Below are 24,273 nucleotides of genomic sequence, written 5' to 3' on the forward strand. Positions count from 1 at the left end.
AGCCAGTTAAAAAGATGTGTTTTCTAACACAAAGGACGGAAGTAATGAACTGTTGCAAAGCACACATAAAACCAAAATTAATTTTTTTATTAATTTCTGAAAATATTGAAAATATAAGGGATCCTTCAATGTGGCATACTACTTACTCCATAATAGCACACTGTGTACTGCATGAGATATGTAGTTTCTTCTCTCACGTTTTTGTAATGCATGTCATCTTCTTACCACATTAGAAATATTTCAGTCATGTCCAGAGTTGTACAATACAGCATGATAGGAATGCAAGCTTTCATTTGATTCCTCAAAGAAATGAGCATGATGCACTAAAGCACAACATTGCAAAATTTAATTTCCTTTTTCTGGGTAGATAGAACAGAGGTGAAACTTTCAGTACAGATCTAATTCTTGCCTCATACTTTCCTCGAAATCCACTGCTAAAGCTGAAGTTGATTTGCAGATTCTATCCCTGCCCTAACTTCTGAATAAACTGACACATAATTGCCCATTTATTTCATAATCACTCAGGAAGCAAAGCTTTACACATGCAACCTGTGACACGTGGTCCCCCTGTTATGATATATTTCATATCATAACCAGCACCCCCTGGATAATATAGAGTGCTATAGAATTTACAGCCATCATGTTCTGGATGTGTAAATTATGCAATACAGTATCTTAAATCTTTCTATGAACAAAGCTTGAATTCATGTAATATAACTTCACTTACCTGAGCCCTAAGCATTAGTCTCCCTCAGCCTCCCTCAGTTCTTTAAGCTACTTTACAAATGCTGAATAAAGATGGCCAGCAGAATGTAATTTACCACATATACTTTAGGATGAAACTAAACATCTCTTTTTCATATTGCTCTGGGACAAATTTCATCTTATATAAATTGTCAAAATTTCTCAAACTTGATAGTTTATTTATAAAAGAATGTGAAACCATAGCAATCAGGAAACAAAACCTAAGGGCTGGCACTGTAATCACAGAGGGTGGTCTGGAGTTCATACTGAGAAATTAAAATAATATATAAGAGCTAAAATACATATACTTTATGTCTTTTGGAATTGTTTGCATTTCAGAAAACGGGAGTAAAATTGTTAATTATTCAAGGAAAGGAATGCTCAGGTTCAAGTTTAAGGTACTTCCTACTCAGCTCATGTAGTGTTTTTACTGAGCTCCGTGGATCTCTGCATACTCTTGGCAACATAATCTAGGGCATTGCACTCCCTGTATTTTCCAGAGGTTAGCAGCTCTTTAGTGTAATCAGGGGGAAAAAAATCCACATCTATTCCTCAGCCACACATTTCTCTGACTGGTTTACCAGGTCAGCCTGCCCTGCTTTCTGCTGCACTCCCTCCTGCGTGGTGCAGTCGCTGCTGTGGGGATGGTCATTTCTGGCACAGAAACGTAGCAGGAGTCCCTGTGGGAGCCCATAGATCAGAATCCTCTGTCACAGCTTTGTAAGTGCCCTTCAGAAATCTGCAGGCTGCTCCTCGGTCACCCTCCTGTCTCCTCTAGGCTGAGTTCAGCTCTCTCAGCCTGCCTCATTATATGCTATGCATACTTCCTCAACTTGAACTTCATGGAACTTCAGGTAGAGAAATGGGAAAGAAATTGAATGCACTGGCTTATGAAAGGCAAGTGTTCTTTGAGGAAAAATGCACTGAATTTTCTCTGTTTTATGGAGTTAAAAAACACACAGCTGAATACAATTTATTTGGCATCTTTCATTTGCATTTGAAAACTAGGAAATTAATTTTACTTATGCTTGCAAAGCTAAATGTACAGTCCTGAATATAGCTATTTTCTCTTTTTTATGTAGGTCTGGTTTTTCAAAGAACAATATCAAAACCAAGACAAAAAGATTACTGGGTTTTATATTTAAGGAGCCACTTAGACATATGCTTCAAATTTTACTTTCTATAGGAAAAGGAGACATTACTTCCACTGTAGGCAAGCTGTCCTAAAGTGAAAATCATTCTTGTATCAATAATGCCAGCTATGTGATTCTATGTAAAATCCTCAGCTATTTCCATGGAATTTTTACAAATCAATGGGTTTAAGTCAAAACAAACCCAGTAAGAAATCAGGAGTGAAAAGCTAGGGGTTATGATGACAGCTATGCAACTATTCTTATATGTATATAAACACAGAAAACCATCTAATAAATCCTGGTCGAAAGAAGTACAGCAGTTCCTTCTCTTAATGTTTGACCAAGATCTAATTTGAATGCTGGCTTAATTAATCACTTAGGAACAGAAATATTGCTGGGAAGGAAAAGAAACAAACACATGTACTCAAAATACTAAAGTATAATTTCTCAGAGACCTTCACAAAATAAAAACTCACCCTACAGATTAAATTTTACATTGTTTTATTTCTAAATCGTGGTCTGAAAATGGCAGTTGCCATCAACACTACTGAGATTTAAGTTCATTTAACCCATACAATGTGAACAGAATTCCATCTGCTTGGAAAGTTGCCTTCAGACTCTGGTAAAAATATGGATTCTTATTACTTAGCATTACACTGACTTGTTTATTAAGCATGTGTGACCTGACAAGCAATTCAGAAATTTCCGAGTTTAAGAGTTTAGTCTGAGTTGTGCCCTAGTTCTTGACTGTTCATTGAAAACATATTAAGAACTTGATTAACTGACTGACTGATTAATATTTAATATGGAAAAATAAAGCTGAATATGACAGTTTCTCTTTCTTGGTTTTTCTCTTTGTTGTAGCATCAAGTGTTTGGTGTACAAACAAAAATCTGATGCTTCTTTTGGAAGGATCTCTCAAAAATAACTTTATATTTTCCTGGTACTCCTGAGATGTCCTTCTGAAAACAAAGATAGATGAGAAAAAAATTTAAGAAAAGTTTTGTGGTATATTTTCTCCACCTTTCAAGCTCTGTGATGTCTATTGATCCAGAATTTGTTGGTTTCTTTCAAGATCTATATGTGTTTCAAAAGCTTTCTAAGTAAATCTTGAAGTCAATATTCATATATAGCAGAACAGAAAAAAAAAAAAAATTATGAATTTATCAGTAAACTAATTAAGTCTAGGAAATTTACTCCAAAACATCAACTCAATTTCTTTTGAATTAAAAGGCTGAAGTCCAAATTTCAATTCCTAGTTAATTATTGTGACAGATGCAATAACTTTAGAGCTGGTGTTCTCATTTAAGGAAGACAAGGACCCTAATTATTTGTTTTCTGGTTCACATGCATGTTTGCCAACAGTTAATGTCTGTTCACCTCACAAAGGTTTTACTACTGAAAGCTTACTGAACACTACATACCCTTTACAACTATTATATATATAACTGCCAGATGAAAAGCAGAAATATTCTATTTCTATTTTCTATTCCTTTTTTTCTCTTGCTCAATTAGAATCACAGTTCTTGTACCACCCACATCATTTTCATCTTTGCCCACAGTAATCAATATATAACCTAAAGCTTGATTTTGTTCATTTATCTAGCCAAGTCTCAAAATTAGGCTAGAGTTATTGGCTTATTGAAAACTAGGGTTGGTCTTAGCTAATATTGAGAATCTGGTCCTCTTTACTTATGATTTTTGAAGATCATCTTATGGATTATCATGTTCCTTTTCCGATCATTGAACTGCGTAAGCAGATATCAGAATGTTCAAGGCAACTATTAAAGACCTTATATTTCTGAAAATAAGAATTAATACTAATTTTGTTTTTCTAGGAAAAAAATTATATAGAAATTAGAAAACAGAAATCTGACTTTACATGCCCATATACATTTTACATTACTGTCAATATATTCATTTTCCAGGATGAGAATGGGCTGCAAAATGGAGAGATTTCAATTATAAAGGTGTATGAGGTGTAAACTAATGTGTTCTGACATTTCTCACAATATCTTCTCTGTTGGTAAACTCAGCAGAGACACTGTGCTGTCCCCAAGGAGTTGAGACACAGGCATACGTACGTAATAGACACTGCTTAATAAATTTTTAAATCTGAGTATACAAGGTGTCAAATAGAATATGCTGCTAAGTTTTACCTGCTAAGTCTTTGTAATCCACCAAGTCAAACATTACAATAGCTACTGCTGACCAGGTAACAATCAGAGCAACAACAAGAAGCCATGCTGCTGGTGAGCTGAACGTTGTCACGAGGTCTTCTGTCACTGATTTCTTGCCCACTTTCATGGATGACGAAGGAACAGATCCGTTCTTACCATCTATTATCGTCGTGGTTGTTGACATGTGTCCTAGACAGACAAAACAGAGGAAAACGATGTGACAACCTGGAGCCTTAAAGCCAGGAATGTAAATGCTATTTTGAAATTTTTTTGTCATCAGAATGTTTAAAATAAATATGAACGTTGTATTACTAAAAAAAGGTTCTTGCACTTTCTGGAAGAAATAGTCACAACCAGCCTTTTTTATTACAATATGACATTTTTTAGTCTACCACAAATAGCTACAGGCCTAGGAGAGTGATTGATGAAAGCATAAAATATTATTACCCTCCAAAGGATTGTCTTGTTACGGGCTGTAGGCCAGATTCTCAGGTGATGTGATTAAGTGAACTTCCATTGACTTTAATGGAGCTAATGCATCTATGCCACTTGAGGTTTGGCTGGAATTCTGCTGTGAAGGACGTGTATCAGTAGCAATAGAAATATATTTACTTCATTTCATCTAACAGAAACACAAATGATTTCCATGTCCAGAATCCTTAAAAGCTGTGAATAAGATTGCAGCTGATTTTTAAATACTTCTGTTTGTGGAATTTTTCACTTAATGAAGTAATCTCCTAAGAAACAAGAGTTACAATGTCCAAACAGACTTCATTCCAGAAAGCATAGGTTTGATAACAAAAGGCTGGTAGGATGTTGAATGCTACTTAGCTAAGTGACCAGCTGACACATGTGAACTATGTAATGGACAGTAACAGTATTTACTTAACCTACTCCTTCCTGAGCCATTAAAAATGCTAGTTCTGGACACAAACACTAATTCTGGACACAAATCAAAACTATGGTAACTGAAAACTAATCGTGTTTGAAAGTTCTCAACTTAATTTGCTTCATAGAATATGTTTTGATAACCTAAACAATCTAGGGAGGTATTTTTTTCTCCATTGTATACAATAATGGTAAAAGTATTCCTAACACCACAGTTGAAACTAGTAGACTATGGTATTTCCACAGAGTTTGCAATAAGTTCTTGTACGCTGCAGTTAAAATCTTCAAGGATATATTACACATGTTCTTGGTCTGGTTGTTGACACCAGCTTGTAAAAATTAATTTTAGTGATTTAAGGGACCCTTGCCCACACAGATATCTAAAATTTCAAGGGATCAGGTGTCTGCTGGTTTGTGTAAATCTTTGCTTTTCACTTGTCTTCTGTCACAGTTGATGCAAACTATAAAACTGATGTTTTCTGTGTGACAGAGTTGTTGTACATGAAGGCAAGCAGATTCAATTTCACTTTTGACATAGAAAATGACAAATAGACACTGATAAAATTTTGCTGTAATTATGGTACAGGCTGTTGAAGTCTTTCCAACATTTGCCATCACAACTTGTACTTAGACTCTCTTTGAAAATCTCAGCATTTATATTCCTAAATAAATAAATGAAGAAAGGATAAAATCATTAATATTACCCATAGATACACAAATACATTTTTCATTCCTATTTTACCCAAACAAATCTTTTAATCCTTTTGATAATGAATATTGGATTTTATCCTTTCCCGTAGAAGGTTAAGACAAAATACAAAAGTGATACTGAAATGCCCCTTTATGCATCTGACAAAAACATATAAAATTGGGAAGGGCAATTTTGGTGAAAGAGGTTCCCTAATTCTTAATCTGTCATACCTGCTGAGTTTTAAAATTCATACCTTAATCTGTTCTAGGATTCTTTTTTTCTTTTTTTAAATTTTCGCAGTGCATTGTATTAATGACCAGTTTCCTTAGCTCTGCCTTTTAATTTTGCTTCTGCACATGCATCTTGTGCTGATCAATGCCTTGCTTCAAGCCCTGAAAAACTGCTCTGCTACCCAAGAGTTGTAAAAGCAAAATAAGATTGGCATATTACAATTTTTTGTTACATATTTGAAATTTATTCTTATTTATAGAGTATTTATTCTGCATATAAATAACAGCTATCTTCTAAGATAGAATGTATACATTTTTTGAAAAATATTATAATACCATCACTGCTTCCATTTCCCCAAACAAAGATTTTAGATCAAGTAATACACAGCAGGAGGAAAAATCTGCCAAGTGACAACTAACAATAAAGATCAACTTCTTAAGTCAAATTCAAAATCAATAGCATTTTTTAATTCTACTGCATACAAGATGCAAGTAATTTGTGCATGTAACAGGTCATAAATGACACATTATGCATTTTTTTCCCCTTGGGGATATCAGTCAGAGTTTATGATGTGTAAGAGAGAATAAATAGAAAGGTACTGTCTCATCTTGACAAATCTGATTAGTACCACAGCATGTCTTCAAGGACATCCTAGTGGCAGATATTTGCAGTTATAATACAAACAATTAAAACTCTAGGTGTGAATACAGATATAGACTTAAAATTACCAGTCAAAGCATCAGTCCTCTAGGTCTGTTGCTATGTAAAATATTTCCTTACTATTTAGTATACCTATCTTTTCAAACGCAGACCAATACGTGTCTTCTTTGGTGAAGAAAATAGTAACTGATGATTTATAAATCAGAGCAATGCTGCAGAGACAGAGCTAAAGTGTGCTAGAAGGTTATCTATGGCAAGCTTTTGGCTGTTGATGTAGTCAAGTCAGATTTCCCCTTAAAAACTCACGATGTTATGCAATAAAATTGCTGTCATTGCATTTATTAAAATGTGAGTGAACAGCTATTGATTCAAATTTCACTGGAAGTCAATGTAGGAAAATACCGTTATGCTGCTGGATGTTCCTGATACAGGTGCTTGCAGTGTGATTCAGGGACCTAAGAAACATCTCCAGTGTTGTTTGAATTGCTTTACATACATCAAAGACATCCTCACAGGACTGGCAGGCAAAATCTACAGGACAGTTACTTTGGAAATGCCTAAAAAAAAAACCCAGACAGGATGTACTAAAGCAAATAGAAATTAGATTTTTATGTCCCTAGATACCTATATAAACAAAATTGTCTGGAGGATTTGATCTGATGACTCCTGAGAAAGACACTGTGTGCTGCTATGTAATCTCAAGCAGGATGGATTGTATATTGATACCATCACCATTTCATGACTCCAAAATGAAGAGGCAGTAACACTGAGATGATCTCACTCTTCCTCCAAACATTCTATTATTGTAGTACCCAAGTGCTATACTCATGCTTTTCTCTGCCTGTTTCTTGCTTTTGGGTTTCTAGGTGCTCTGTTCATTTTTGTGCACCTCCTACCAGTGCTAACTTTCCCTGCAAACCATCAGTGATGATATGTACAGAGCTAGACAACAGAAAAAAGGGGATATATTTACAATGTTTCCATCACATCAGCGAGCAGTGATGCTTTTTCTCAGAGAAGTGCCAAAGTTGGGCAGAACTCCTGCCCAAGTGGAGCTTCAGGTGCCCAGTGGGGGTCTAAGAAAGACAGGCATTTTTGTTGCTTTGAAATCACATGATGGAGCCTGTTGAGTTCTACCTTTACAACTAGCAGAAGTCATTCAGCAGCACGCTAAAATCAGATTGCTGAACTTTTCCAGGTATCCTTACCATCCATATAATAAACATTTTCTCTCTCAAGGCAAATTTGTGTCCATACTACAGCCAGCCTGAATCCAAGTCAGTTTACTTTTGATGAGCACTGCAGTGGGTCAGGAGATTCATGAGCAGATCAGTTGTCCCTGCTTTGGGAGAGGCAACATCCATCACAGGGGTGGAGGGTGCAGCTGAAGGCTGCTACAATTTCAGCCATCCAATTTTAATCCACCACCACATGTCTGCAAGAGCCTCTTGGCACTTTGGGCTGTGATTACTATTGATTTTCAATGAGGATGGGAACTTAAAAAAGTTATATATACATTTCTATAAAAAGATTACTCCAGGGATGAATACCTCTGACTGCACATCATAATTTCTCATGCACACAGGACTACCCCATCAGGTCGCAAATGTCACCTTTACAGAAACAGATTGATTTCCTAAATTCCAAACAGCTAACACTCGGAGATTCTTACTATTCCTCTGGTTTCAGAGTTGTCACTTAGAACACAATCTGAAGACCCATAAGGTCTTGCAAGTATGAATAAACCTTGACAATTGGTGACAACTTTGAGGAGAACACCATGTGACTTTTAGAGTCCAGAGAGCCTGTAGTCCTGGCAGCCTAGGTAAAATACCCTTTGTATTTGTGGGCTGAGGCATTATCTCCTTAAAACTTAATCAGCATAGGAGTCCATGGTTAGAGATGGGTACTTGATTTTACAGTTCAACTGCTATACCTTCTACTCTTGTAGAAAAATGAAATGAAACAAAACTAAACCTCCAAAACAAATGAATAAACCTAATCCACTCAGACTCATTAAGGTGTAAAAGAGTAATTTTCTGTAATTATGTTACTTCATAACTATTTTATGTATCACAGTCTTATTCTGCCAACAGGAAAAAAAATAAGTAAAATATTTAGTGTGCGATGCCATTTTAAGGCTAGGCATATTATAAGCAGTGGGCTAGTCACAATACTAAAAAAAGAGGTTGTTCACTTTTAAATGATAATATTGTTGCTAGGGCAATGCAGTTGGGATGTGAGAAACCTCAGTGCAGTCTACTCTAAATGAGAGAGCTGTTAGATTTTGACATTAATGGCTCCTGTTTGACCTATTCCACTTCACTTGGAATACTTAAATACTAATTAAGGAAGCAGGAAAGAGAAAAAATGGCTGTATAAATCGACACTGTATGTTAAGCTCCAGCTCAAGCCTTGGGCTTTAACCTATGACCTTATCAATCCTCCACTGCTGCAATCGGACGGGCAGGAGTCTCAGCCTGCTGTAAGTAGGGTACCGCAGGGAGAAGAGGACAAGGGATTAGAACCCTTCAGTGAAGAATTGGGAAATGGATATAAGATAATCTGCTGCATTTTTTTCAAGATCAGCACATCAGCCTCAGTGAGTCCACAGACTTGAAGGCATCGCAATAATCACTTTTTCCCTACGTGGGGAAAATTATTTCTACCACAAGAAAGGATTACACCTACACCTGTTGTTCAGGCGATACTCATGCCTGACTTTGACATCCTCCTCTTTCAAACCCTCTGCTAGGGTTTCTTCTTCCTTGGCTTATATGAACACAAAGGAAAAGACTGAATTAATTCCATGGTCAATAGCTAGTACCTTACAATAAAATATTAGTAATAATATTATTTCCTAAAGTAACCTAATGACTTTTTTAATGCACTTCATCTTTTTTATATATTTATGTGAAAACAAAATGCTGAGCAGAGAAAAAAGAGATCCTCAGGATCCTCTGTATTCACTGAACAGAGAGCCTCTATCGTCTCAACTGGGCAGCACTAGGGGCCAAAAATGCAGATACTGGATAACAACCAACAGAGTGCAGCATATTTCAAAGAAGAAAGAGTAAGAGCACTGAAGCTGGTCAAAACCTTTGATCTCCAAATACTACTAAAGGATGCAATTAAAGTAGATTTAAAACCATTTTCCGTGGAAGATCTGTAGCCCTGGCAAACTCCAACAGATTTGAAACTCAGCTACATCTGCTGATAGAGATCATGATTTCTATTGGACATACATGGAAATATACAGGCAAGACGTTTTCTAACACTGAGGAGGAGATAGAAATACAGAAAGACAACTTCAACAGGTAGATTCAGGTTTTTTTTGAAAGCTCTTCTCTCTCACTTTTATCAGCAATAAATTGTGAGTAGGACAAGGATCCACAGTGCAGCCCAAAAATGGGTGATGGGAAACTAGTGTAGGTCTTCTGAGTATGGACAAGCTTCTACAACCTTCTGAGCAGAAATGTGAAAAATTTAAGAAAAGCTAGTTTATTTAGGGGTGCAGCTGAAATCTTCTCCTGAGATGACTGACATTCAGCAATTTCTTCTCTTTTGTACAAAATTATATCCCTGTACATATGGATGGTGAATGCCACTGGAATACCTAAATGGAAAAATAAATAAATGGAGTTTCACAACTGGCACCAGAATTTTAAATTCATCACACTATGTACTGAAGTGTTGCTTTACTATTTATATAATTAAAGTGCAAACAGAAAAACCTCTCAACACATATCATGTATGCATTCACAACTTCTCAGACTTTAAGGTATTCTTTCTGCAGACTAGAGGCTTAGAAAGCTGTGTCTAGGACTGCAAATGAAGAACATATGCAGATTTATCGATGATTGATAGTTATAAAAATGTAATAATCTTTATGAAATGTGGAAAGCAGCGCTGGAGATTATGCAGCAACCAATTCTACATGACAAAAGAAATAGAATAGAGATTATGGAATATGGAGAAGATGGTGTATGAAAATTAACTGAATGATTGGATTCAGAAAAGGCACTTATAATTATTATGGTGGTTAGTGTTGTGTATGTTTTTAATTTCCTTTTCTGTTATTATATCTGTATTGGTTTTATTTTTGATCAATACAGAACATCTGATAATTTAAAGAAGTAGATAGTATTAATCTTTCTATTCATTGTCCAAGAAATTATGTACACCAATCTTTTCATTTCATCGATTTCAATAAGCAGCTTTTAGAAGAAAAGATACATTCTATAAAGACATTTCATTATCAAGTCCAAAGAAACAGTGTACTTCATACAGTATCAGTAAATAATACTAACAGCACTACCATGGGATGAAAACTAGAAACTATTAATGCTGTATACTAACATCTGACATTAATTTTGGGACTGTAATAACTGTAGTTGCTTAGGGTACTGTGGTGGGTTGACCCTGGCTGGATGCCAGGCACTCACCAAGGCCGTAATACTCCTCTCCTTCCCTGGACAGGGGATGGAAAATATAAGAAAAGGCTCATGGGTTGAGGTAGGAACACGAAAAAATCAGGCACCAGATATCATAATGGGCAAAACAGACTGGACTTGGGGAACCTAGTTGAATCAATCAGAATAGGTAATTATAATCCAAATATTTCAACCTTTCTTAATTTCACTCCAGATTTTCTCTTTCTCCTCCCTGCAGAGGTGCAGGGGGAGAGGGAATGGGGGTTGTGGTCAGTCCATTCATTATATGCTGTATCTGCGGCATTCTCTTCTCAGAGGAGGACTCACACTCTTCCTTTTCTCCAGCATGGAATCTCTCCCATTGAGACAACCCTGCATGAACTTCTTCAACCTGAGGCCTTCTTGTGGGCTGTAATCCTTCAAGAACCGCTCCAGGATGGCTCTTTTCTGTGGGGTGGAGTCCTTCAGGAAAAGGCTGCTCCAACATTGATTCCCCAGAGGGTCACATTTCTACCAGGAGCCTGCTCCAGCATGGGCTTCCATGGGCTCACAGCCTCCTGTGGGCACACACCTGCTCTGGTGTGGAGTCCTCCAGGGGCTGCAGGTGGATATCTGCTCTCCTGAAGGACTGCAGGGAGCCAGCCTGCCTTACCATGGGCTGCACCTTGGGCTGCAGGTGTCTGGGACACCTTCTCCTTCACTGATCTTGGGATCTGCACTGCTGCTCCTCTCACTTATTCTCTCTTCTCCCTCTGATTGAAGTTTTTTTTTTATTTCTCCCCTTTCTAAGTCTTTTCTCTCAGAGGTGCTACTCTCATCATGATGGAATCAGTCTTTGCCAGTGGCTGGTCCATCCTGGGGCCGTAAGATACTGGGTCTGTCAAACATAGGGGAAACTTCTGGAAACCTCATCCAGGAACCACTTCTGTATCCTCCCCCATTACCAAAATATTTCCATGAAATCCCAGTACAGATACAGTACACTACAATGGGCTATGTGGAAAAAAAGTAAAGGATCACAGAAGAAAATAACTAATAATAACTAGAAAACCTCCATAGCTGTTCGTTCAGAAAATTGCTTTCCAGTGATGTACAACTAGGTTGCAGAAGGAACTGGATAACTACATGTAAGGAAAAAGGACTTTTGAATATGAATATATAATCTCTGACTCAGGAATTTTCTTTATTTCATATCCTTGAATGCTGAGCAAGTATACTGGCAGGGCAGAGTCTAAGAATTTAATGCCTGAACTTAAAACCTTTCCTCAACTGGTGGCTGCTGAAAAATACAAGATACTTTCAAACCTTAGTTTGTCATCTGCTAAAATTATTTGAACACATGTATCTGGTTGGTTTTTTTTGCCCTGAGGATAGCTACAAACATTGCCTTAAAAATACTTTTGTGTATATAAAAGATTGGTGGTACTTCATAGAAGAAGCTGACATATATGGCTAACTCCTTGCCATGCAGATTCAAATGATGGATTTGGACCTTTGCTGTACAAAAGGAGTCAGAATTCCCTGAAGGCAATCTGGACTTCACCTCCCTACTGATCAAGGAGCAAAATTCAAGCAGTAGCAATAGAGGATGGTTTGTCTAGAAAATCTCAGAGAATAGAATGGTGTAGTAGGGAAGAAAGTCTGGGAAGAACGGTCAAGAAAATCAATTTGTGCTAGCAACCAGTGTAACTGATAGAAAAGATCATCAGGCGATTTTGGAAAGGAACAAGTATACATAATTGCAAAAAGGTCTCTTTGCTCCAATCAGATTTTCCCTGAAGAAAATTGCTTTTTCAGGAATGCATCACTGGGTCCTGTTGAAGAAATATTAATACTAGCTATTGCTTTTTCTGGAATAGGCCAAGGTATGAAATGTAGAATCAGATAAATTCCATATGAAGAACTTACCTATTTGTACACGTCTTGAAGCAATCTGAGAACTTCAAGGGGGGGAAGTGAAAATCAATTTCAGCTTTACCTAAATTACACTGTGCTTTAAAATACAATCAGCAGTAAAATAAGTTAACTCCCTCTCAGCTAATATACTTCTAACCTTTGACTTCAGAGGGCCTGGTTAGGTCAGCAGATATCTGAAGGACTTAGATGCCCATATCCCTTTGAAATTTCATACAAGATGAATCTTAAATCACATTAAAAGATGAACTTCAGAGATTTGAAGCTGAATTTTCATCTTTCCTTAAATGTTTTAATTCCATAGTCTAGTAGAGCATTGGTTGACACTTCAAATTAAGCAGAAGAAATCTTGTCTCATAACTTAGCAAGGAAGTGTAAAAATGTCTTCACTCCAAAATTGCTTATAAAGAACACTAGGCTGATATGAACTCCAGCTCTGTGGGACTGTTTCCTGTGTGCATATGCATTTAAGAAAGCTTTTACATGATTCTGATTATTCAAATATCTCAGACAAAGACGGCATAAGCAGTAGTTAAAAGATATTCTGGTGCTGTTAGTCTTACATGACTGATGGTACTGTAAACCTATCTGCAATAACTGATACCTGAAATTATTTTAGAAATAAAATAGTAAGGGAAGACCTAAGAATCAGGTTTAAAAGATAATGTGTCTTATTGGGAAATTTTACAGATTTTAATTAAAACTATATCACTTTTTGCAATAATTTCTTGAGAACTTAGCAGACCACAGGAGTGAATAATAATAATAAAAATAAGATAAATTATTTTATAAAATCAAAACTAGAGGATGTGCCTTTGATAAGAGCAAGAGAAATGTCATTTACTGCAGTTTAAACTATATACTAGGGTATGGAAAAGGGACATTGAGCTGCTTCCTTTTCAAAAGGCACCAGATTTCACCTTTTCATGATCTGAAGGTTATAAATATACATTTTTCTCTTTTAAGTATCTCTTTAGTTTGTTATGTTTTTTACATTGTCTTAGAAATGTGGGTTTTTTTAAAATCAAATGTTTCATTTCCATCTTCTCAGTATGCAGATGAGGTAAGAATGCAACTGAATTCTGAACACTCAGTCCTAAACTAGCAGCAGCCTGAAAAATCCATTATTTGTTTGGTCCTGTGTCTGAATTTTTTTGATTGGTAGTAATACCCTCCTTTCTTTGGAAATAAATTGGTGCTCTGAAACAGCAAAAAGTTTTCCCTTCTCGCTCATCTCAGCAATCTGACATTTCAGAAGGAGATGCCAAAGGGGTATTTAGACACACTTCTGAGTTGATATAAGCTGAAAGGTACATCTTATCTTTTCAAATGTCAAAATGAAAGTTGAAGAAAAACTATTGCCATTTATCTCTAAATAGCAGTAGACCTTCTGAAGAGAAAGCCCTGTGTGCAGTTCCCTTGTTATTAGATTTTGGAAACCCAACTCTACACATCCTTGAAATATTCAGAGGGGATTAGAAAAAAAAATTGACTAATTGTTAATTGTTGAAAAAAAATTAATCTTTTCTCGTCTGTAAAATGATAGTAGTCCTAATAAATAATGAGTTACTAGAATAAATAGTAGGTTCCACACACCTATCTTCACTCTGGACAAGTCTACCAGTATAAAGAAACTGTAAAGACAATTTCAGATCTGTGCTTCCTCTGATGGAACTATTTTCTCTCAAATAAGTGTATTCAGGAATGGTTAATAAGATTATTTGCTTGATTTCTTTTATTCCAAGCTAACATGATCGTGAAGGTTGTGTAATTTTATATGTCTTAATGGACTGGCATTTACAGACTCTGAAAACAAAAGTAGCTCTAACAATAATTTACTACACTCTCTGCAAGTTATGGTGCAAGTCTGATTAGACATCCATATGGAGCTACCCAGTCACTACAGCACTCAAATATGGAGTTAATCACATGCATAGCTTGAACATATATACTCATAAGTCATATTGAAGGAACTCAGTTGAAGGTCATTCACCAGAGACAGAAGATAAAGGTATTTTTGGCAAACAGAAATTGCAATATGAAGTTATGCATATGCATATACGCATATGCATGCATATATATATATTTATATATATGTATGTATGTATATATATGTATATATGTAAAAAACTTTGTTAAAATTGCAGCAAAAAATTCTCTTCTGACAGAAAGGGAAAACTAAAATAAGTGCTTGTGGCAAGTTAACTGTCTATGGTTGCTGTTAGATCTCACCTGTAAATGGTAATTTGCAACTACATTATAGGTCATCCTGTCTGTGAAAGAGAAAACTGAAAGTGTGCTGTTATGAAAACTTATTTGGCTCATAAAATAGTACAACCACTTTCCCAGGAGAGTGTAGTTGGCTACAGTAAACAGATGAACCAAGGTCTATCCCCTGTCAGGGAGTTATTTTCAAATAAATAGGGGAGTACTCCATCTGTATACTTACAGAAGAGCTAAAAGTGCCTACTACATAGGCACCTAAAATAGGTTTTCTGAAGGGAATTTGAATAGGGAAATTAGGTTTTCTGAAACTTACTTTTAAAGTTATTTTTCTATAAAAATATAAACCCAAATTTTTTTCTGATATACATTTTGTATTCAGTGTGTTCCCATCAGAAAAGAATTCTAGGAAGCAGTGGCAATCATAGAAATAGTTCATCTGAAGGCTTTGGGTGCGGGTTGCTTTTTTTTCTTTTCTTCTGTTTTTAGTCTGAAAGAATCCTTTGGAGAATATCCTTTCCATTTTAGGGCACAAGAGGGATCTTAAACTGACACAGACTAATAGAATTCATTGTTTAGGTAAAAATTAATGGTGTGTTTCAACATTTTCTTTTTTGCAATAACAATTCCTAAAACTGTAATTTGAAGTGGAAGTTTAACCTTGATAGGCTAAATTGATAATATCGTTCATCTCCCATCTTTATTTGGAAAAAAGCATGATCTTTAAGGGCAGCTGAGACATGTAGGATATGCTGTCACAGTGAGAACAGTTGATCTTTGTTGAGGGTTCATATTCACAACACACCTGTCATCTAACATGTATTCTGAAATTCTCAAGAGCTGAGAAATCCTTACACTATTTTAAAAATATTTCTTTAATAGATTCTTATGCCAGATAATCACATCTTAGAAGAAATCTTTATTTCAAATCAATATTAAGTAATCTGGAAAAATGAGATATTTTTGAAAATGTTGAGACCCATTCTTGAACCAGCTACCATAATTTTGCCATAGCATAATCCATTTTTACTCAGGATTATGCTCTAACCAAGTTTTGGAATGTGTGAAAAACTTTTCAGTTTAAGTTTGATGAGAAAATCATTATGTAATATTCATGTACAGGTAAAGAACCCTAGGTACCTTTCCTTTTCTCTTTTTCTCCCTATGCAGATGTTTTCGTGGAATCTCATGTACACACTGAAAAAACCATGAAGATTTAGGATTTTTTTAAGGCTACCTGAGGAAAAACCAAAATTCCTTTGGTAACTGCATCCATTCTCTGCATCCTTCCTTCTGCCAGCTGAAATCAATCAACACCTCTCTGCAGAAGGAGGTCATGACTAGGTTTTAGAAATTGTGAGCAACACCTGAGTTTTAGCCACAAGTAAATTAACAGCAAATGAGTCTATGAATGAATCTGTCTTGTACCCACATCTAAGTTCAGAGAATATATAATATTGCTAATTTTCAAACTGTTACCTTCCAAATAAGGAAAAAACTTCAAAAGAGTTCCTTAGAAACATAATGAATAGCCTAAAGGTTGGTTTAGGGACTCATGCTTCTGTGACCTGGATATCAGGTCCTAAACCATTTATTATCAGGGAATAGATTTACCTACCATTTAAGTCTTCCTATCACACCTCCTCAGATCTCTGTAGAGTAGACAAGATGTAATAATAAACACCTCAACAGATCATGCAAATATTAAATTCAGATCTCTAACTTAATCCAGTGATAAATGCAAGTGATTGCCCGGCTACTTTATCTAGCTATAGAAATGAAGACAATCTTTATAATAATTCCTAGAAATATTCCCCCTTAGGAAGTGAGATATTCATGTGGCATTTAAAATAAAATTTTGAATTACAGGAAAGTCTGGATTAAAATCTATGTAAAAGTACAGCTCCATACCTCTCCAATCCTACTTGGCAAAAAAACTATGGAATGCAAATTCAGCTTTTGTGTGTCTGTTATGATGTTTACTTGTAAAAATGAGTGCATAGAAAGGAACACTGTGATATGTGTACTTAAAAAGGCTATTTGTTTTATTTCCAAACTGTGAGTGAACTTCCAATTTCTACATGAACTCTAACTTGAAATGTCATCTAAATTTTATGATAGCCATGGGAATATGCACAAAACATATCAAGAAATGCAAGTTTTTTAAAGTACTTTTCTGTGTGTATATTATAGGGCAGGATATTATCTTTGCTTAGTCTTTTCTGGTGTATGATAAGGGCTTTCTAAAACTTTGGTGATTTATAAGGAATTGGCAGAATTATCAACTGATTAATATAGCTCAAGGTTTTCCTGTTTCCTACAAAAGATACCTTATTTTTCCATCTGAAGGAGTAGATCCAAATCCAAAATTAATTTTTTTCAAGTATATATGCCATAGCATTCAGAATTAATAATCATCATATAAAGAAATGAAAAAAAAAATAGATTTTTTCACTGAGCACAAAACTGTGAATAGTACTACAGAAAAAATTCCAAATGTTGTGAATATATCCAATTTTTCAGTATAAAGTTAGTGACTTATAATTTTTTTTAAAAAATAGCTTTTTCTCTGTGTCTTTGAAAATGTAAAAATTTATCCCTATAAAAGATATAATACCAAGGAGTATGTTTTAATATGGAATTTAATCCTCAGGAGAGGAAAAAATTTCAATCCATGGTTTAGTTAAGTGTCTCAGAGAAGTGCCATCTCAATTCTGAAAATTATTCTCATGAAAGTTTTATTTATAGGTTGTCAATCCTTTAAACATATTCAGTGATAGATAAATAAAAATATTCTCTCAATGAAAACACTCCTAAAGCAGAAGAGGAGTTATTTTAAAAATCTATATAGACTATGTCTAAAATATTTCTTCACCTTACTTACATTAAGTTTCTAAACACATAACCCAAACCTGGAAGTATACATTAATTATAAGCTCATGTGTTTGTAATATATGTGAAGTAAAAATTATTGTCTACTGAGAGACATATTTGTAAAATTATCCTAGTGTAAGGTTCCAAATTCTAGAAATGAAATTCAAACTACCCACTCTTGGGCAGAGCATAGAATCAGAGAATCATTTAGGTTGGAAAATACCCTTAAGATTATCCAAAGCCCAACTGTTAAGTCCAAGCACTGCCAGGGCCATCAGTAGACTGTGTTTCCCAGTGCCACATCTTTTAAAGAGCTCCAGGAAAGGTGACTCCATCATTCCTCTGGACAACCTGTTCCAGTATTAAACCCCTCTTTCTATGAAGAATTTTTTTCCTAAACCTCATCTGGCAAATCTTCAGGCCATTTTCTCTCATCCCATTGCTTGTTACTTGGGAGAAGAGACCAAACCCCACCTGGTTACAGCCTCCTTTCAGGTGGTTGTAGAGAGCAATAACATCTCCCCTGAGCCACCTCTCCTCCAGGCTAAATAACTCCCAGTTCCCTCAGATGCTCCTCAAAAGGCTTGTGCTCTTCAGAGTCCTTCAACAGCATAGAATGTTGCAAATTTGTCATTAATTTTAATTAACTCTTATTGCATTTTTCAAGTCAACATTGGCATAAAAATGAAGCAAAGGTGTTGAAATAGTCTGAGTTTCTCTTTCTGGGCAACTCTCTGCCCTATGTATTGATGAGGCATCCATTTCCTTATATTTTTGGAATCTGAATTTTTCTGAAGGTCATAGCCTCTTGCAGTTCCTGTGTCTGCTTTATAATGTTAGATGTAGGGTTCAGCCTAATTTGGCAGTGGAAGACTAATATAGAAAGACTTCAGCAGAGCAGTCCTCAAAACTCAGTGCTACATCTTTGAAAAGAAAACATTTCCACTTATTTTCATGACATGAGCAGTCCTGAAAGCTTTCATAATGTTAAAGCTTTGTCTCAGTACAGTTCAAAAGATTTTATTTCAAGTTAAGAAAAAAATCAACATTGTCTTGAGGTGCCCCCTCAATGTTATTATTGTTAACTGGAACTGAAAGTGAGCTACATCAAGGAAAAATTTTGACCTGGTTGGAATGATAGTTTCCTTATTACCTCCCATGGATTCTAAATCAACTAATCTTTAGCATCTGCTGTAGACATGCACAAAGTCATCACAAAAACATTCAGCTATGCTTCACGAGCTGTAACACCTCCCCACATTCTCTGTAGAGCAGATCCATACAGCTCTAGTGTTCCTAGCCCACAGTGACAGCAGGTGCTGCAAAGTTTCCACCCAGCTTGAGCGCCTTGCGTGAACATCAGACACTTGCAGGACCTCTATAATGTTCCTGGCATCCTGCCTTGACCTTCATTATTTTGTGCTTTGCTCTCTGACTGTTGGTGGGATAGAAGAAGGCAAGAACAAAGTTGCATACCTTTGCCTGAAGTTTAGTCATGAAAAGTCATATTTAGTTAGTCATATTTATACACGTTTGTCCTAATTTTGTCCCTATGTTTTCCATCCAATAGAAAATCCCTTTGGTTTAATATTGATGAAATAGAGATGGTAGCTAGTATTGTTTCCAAACAACCTGTCCTGTGTTCAAAAGTTTTGTAATTATGCTCAAACATGTCCATATAAACACAATGTTCTCCTATTTACTAAATCTTCACATAGTCTCAAGTCATATTCAAATTGTGGAATTGAATTTTTTGTACTTTTATAGATTTTCAAATCTGGATTTATTTTCCTCTAATCTTCTAATGTTTATCTTCCCTCCAGTTCACACTCTGATGCAAGGCCATATTATTTTCATTCTGAAGAAAAGAAACAATGGGAACCTCCTAACTTCTGGCTTACTCTTTCTCTACACAAAGCATAACACAGTCTTCCCAAGAGTGTAGTTGTTTGTCTTCTTCAGCCATTTTTGTAAGTTTTATATATTTATTTGTTTATTATATATATATAATATATGTATTATTAATATATATTTATTTATTTATTCAGTATATGTATATAGTTCCTTGAACATTTCCTTCTTGAATTTTAATACCTAAGATACTGCTACCTTTTAATTTCAGGAAAGTTTCAAGCAATTGTCTGATATTTATTTAGCATTAATATAGTAGTTTCAACTGATAACTTTGCCAGTATAATGAAATGACATAGAGATGTCCTCTGCAGATGTAGAAGTTAACGGTCCTTTCTAAATTTTTAATAAAGCTTTTGAGAGTTTCTTAGTTATCCTGCCTACATGATTGCAAGATTTTGCTGGCTTTTATATTGTAGTCAAAGGCCTATTCATCATCTAACCTTTTTTTATTAATCTCCTTTTCTATTATATCAATAGAGTATAATTTCAGCTGTAATTATGTAAGTGCTAATAAATAAAAAATGCATACTTTCATGTCTATTGAAAATGAACTCTTGCTTTACAGTCAATATTTCAGCCTTACAGCTTACATTTGCTATATTCTTATGGTCATGTAACTGATAATCTTTCACTCACTAACACAATCCATGCCTCCAGAACTGCAGTACACTCACAGTGCTATTAAACCATTATGAGAGAAGATAAGAATAGACACAAGATGTGTCTAATATAATTTAATGAGTAATAATGAATTGAATTCACAATATGAAAAAAGGAAGGTCTTAAGATATTGTACTATGCTTGCAATTTTTCCTGGTTTGGTTTGTGTTTTTTTTGGTTTGGTAGGTTTGTTTGTTTTTGTTTGTTTCATTTGTTGATTGGTTGGTTGGTTTGGGATTTTTTTTGTTTAAGATAGTGGTTTATTTAGACCTTAGGCCAAATGTCATGTAGGAATTTAGTAATAAACTGTATAAGATGATCTTAAAGGATTTGACTTAAAGGACTTGCACATCATCCTGTGTACTCCTCAGGACCTAAACAGGTAGGGTACTTTGACAGGTAAGTGGAGAAAAGCTAAAGTGTCTTCATAGTTCTTACATACTTGGAAACTCACATCAGCTGAGCCTGACCAACAGTTTATTTTTATTCATCTTGTTGATCAGGGCAGGAGCAGTATTAGTTTTTAAGGAACATCCATGAAATACCTGTTTTAAGAGAGAACTGTAACATTTTCCTTGACCCCAGATAGGCAGGGATAGGTCAGGTGTTCTTTGCTCCAGAAATATTCAGACCTGGAGCACTACAACATGAAAGTCACTTTGGTATTTATTCCTCAGAGGGTGCTATTCCCTAGTAAACTGGTGGACAAATGGACATAGAAGACCATTAGACATCAAGGGCTTGTTCAAGTCACCATGCCCAAGACTAAGTATTGAAAATGTTGGTGACAAATCTGCATGTATGAAGAAGTGTAAGGTTTATTTGTTATGGAAAAATATTGTCATGATTTGTATCATGCACATATTTCTGTCCAGATACTTAATTCACATCACCTTAGTCAGGAACTACTTTTTCTCAGAATGAAGTGAAGATTAAAAAGAGTTAGAGTGCTGAAGCATTTGCAGATTCATACAGTGGAAATTTTGGCAGTTAAGTTTTATACAGAATAAATTCTGATGATACCTTCAGAAGCACACAAGCCATGAAAATGGTATTTGTACAAGAGATCCACCGGAAATTAATATTCTGTATGTTTGGAAGTTCACATTATTCTCATCTATGTCCAAAACAGTGTTCATTAAATTCTGGTTATAAAATCACTGAAGAATAAAATAATTTATTATTTCCTTATCTTCCCTCTTCATTGCCCTGGCACTTAAGCAAGTTCTAAAGCTAAAACAAAAGTTGTGTTTCTTCAACCAAAAGAAAATCAGAAAAGTACTAAATGTTAATAAAAGACTCAAAATATGTGCTTTTTCACATAGAATATGTACTCTTCTTTTTCAGCTGATGAAACACCACTACAGTTCTAGTTCTATTCATAGCGATTGAAAATACAGTCTTCAATCACTCTGAGAATAAAAGGTAATATTTTTATATTTAATGTGGCAGGAAACCTTGATTCTTTCAATTAAAATAATGAAAGACATAAAAGAAATAGAAAAATTGAAAGCCGACATAGGTAGTCCTGACAGTGGCTGAAAACAGATGAATCTTTTCCAAAACCAAATTCAGAGTTTTAGCAAATTCCATGCAGATAACATTCATTAAAGGCCTACATAAGTGCATCTACTTTTTGAAGATTTATATAATTAGGAAAAGTGAAATTATTCTCTACAAAAACCTTAAAGACAACAAGAATTTTTTTATTGGTAATAGCAACAAAGTTTATTTCAAGGGCATGAACTGGAAATATTCAGCGAGTTGAAAATGTAAAAGAGTTGGCAGTAAACACCAGAAGTGGAGTAAAAGTTGGACTAAGATAGAGGAAAACTTTGAATGTTATCTTCAAGAATTGGAGTGCAGAGAATTAATTCTGTTAAAGCTGAAAATATTGGCTGAGTTTTCATTCTCATTCACTTGAACCCATTCAGCCTATGGGAAGTTTGGTCTCACTTGTGTATTCCTTAGAGACAACAGAAAAAGAAATTTGTTTTAGTGAGGAAACTACTGAGACAACTATTCTATTAAAATATGCTTTCAAAAATATGAATACTGAAAAATACTTTCAAAAATATTGAAGTTTCTGAAATTTTACAATATGCTTCTAAACTTTAAGACCAGGTGCAGTTCTTCAGTGAAGTGCACTAAGTGTGAAGATTATGACACCTTAATTTCTCTGTCTGCAGAATATAGAGCATACTCTAATTTAAAGTGCATGAATGTAGCTAATGCTTAATTTATATTTAGTTGAGAAAAGCACATCCTAACAGAAAAGAGGCTTTGGTATTGCTTGCATTCAAAGATGAGAAGAGAAAAGAGAGGAGACTCGAGAGGAGAGGAGACTCGAGGAGAGGAGAACATAGTGTACATTCAGGACTTCACAGGCTTTTGTGAAAACTCCATTTTTTAGCTCACTTCATATATTTTCTTTGTTTTGATTTCTACTCTTACGGAAAAGAAGAAACCTATTGATGTCTTTTGGTTTGATTGGTTGGTTGGTTGGTTGGTTGGGTTTTTTAGCAGATTGGAGATTGATTTCCATATTACACAGCAAACTACAAGCTGTTCACCAGGCAACTGAGAAAATTAATGGTCAGAATGGGAAGAAAATCCTGAGAATTTTTTAAGGGCTAACAAGCTTTTATTCCACTATTTCTTTCTAATCTTTAACGCAAGAACCTAATATTAATTATAATTATTTTTTTACATCCTGTATGCCCCCAAAAGACCAGGAATTCAGGCTCCTGCAGATTTTTTTTGCAGACATCATACAGGACAAGAGGAAAGGTCTCCCTTCCTGCTTATTTGCATAAACATAGGAAAACAGGGAGATGTGGAATTGGCTAAAAATTAGATTTCTGGGCTAGAAAACAGATACATATTATAAGGTGCTTTTTTGCTCTTAGTTAAATAGTTTCACCTGAAGAACAGCTGCTTCCTCCAGTGGGACAAGACTGACACTGGAATTGCTCCAATGCAACCAATGTACATCTGTTTTCAAAAGAAGATGTAATTCATATCTGCCTACCTGGGCATTTTCAGGGCACGATGGAGCATCTGGAAGTTAAAATTGTATTCACATTTGAGAAATGCCAAGGCTATATAAACAGCTTGATGAAAGAACAGAGGGGCAAGTGACAGTCTGCAGATACAAGGAATCAATGATTGCAGCTTCATGGTATTTGCAAATAAATATTCTTCATTCACAGCTCCAAGTGTCTCAGTACCATAGAGAGGACAATGGAGAGGGTTAGTTAAAATTTTATATAAAGTTTGCAGTATCTCAGACAAATTTCCTCTATGCTGAAAAACTATGTCACAATATGAAGATTTCTGATATTTGAGAACAAACTCAAAACCACTGTAACTACAAGACCTAAAAAGTACTGTGCTTCCTGATCTGCTTGAAGTAGCACTGATTTGAGGCAGCAGAATTAAGATTTAATAGACAGGATGATTAATGGGAGTACAAAAGGTGGGGAAAGTGAGGCATGAAGGTGTGTTGGAAAGGTCTGTGCCTGTGGAGAGCACCGGCTCAGCTGCTCACTTCCTTGCACCTGGGGACATGGGACAGCTGCAGCCATCCAGCACTGGAAGGAGGGGCATCACACTTCAAATAGCTGTGGCAGGGAGTAGTGAGGAATCTCAAAGGTCCTGAAGCCTACCAGATGTGGCCATCTCCAGGAGAATGAAGTGTGCAGTATTCACTTCTTTGTGTTACTCAT

At 35.5% G+C, this 24,273-nt stretch overlaps 1 protein-coding gene across 19 annotated transcripts in view; it reads right to left on the minus strand.

The window, feature by feature from the left end:
* Window positions 1–24,273, minus strand: part of TRDN (triadin) — a 231,918-nt gene that overhangs the window by 190,117 nt on the left and 17,528 nt on the right. For all 19 annotated transcript variants that reach the window (XM_058835672.1, XM_058835685.1, XM_058835682.1 and 16 more), the window contains exon 2: window positions 4,037–4,246. In XM_058835672.1, coding sequence (XP_058691655.1) covers window positions 4,037–4,241 — 205 coding nt within the window. In that variant the 5' untranslated portion in view covers window positions 4,242–4,246. The remainder of the gene's footprint in view (window positions 1–4,036; window positions 4,247–24,273) is intronic.

Source organism: Poecile atricapillus, chromosome 3 (genome assembly GCF_030490865.1).
Source record: "Poecile atricapillus isolate bPoeAtr1 chromosome 3, bPoeAtr1.hap1, whole genome shotgun sequence".
NCBI classification, from domain to species: Eukaryota; Metazoa; Chordata; class Aves; order Passeriformes; family Paridae; genus Poecile; species Poecile atricapillus.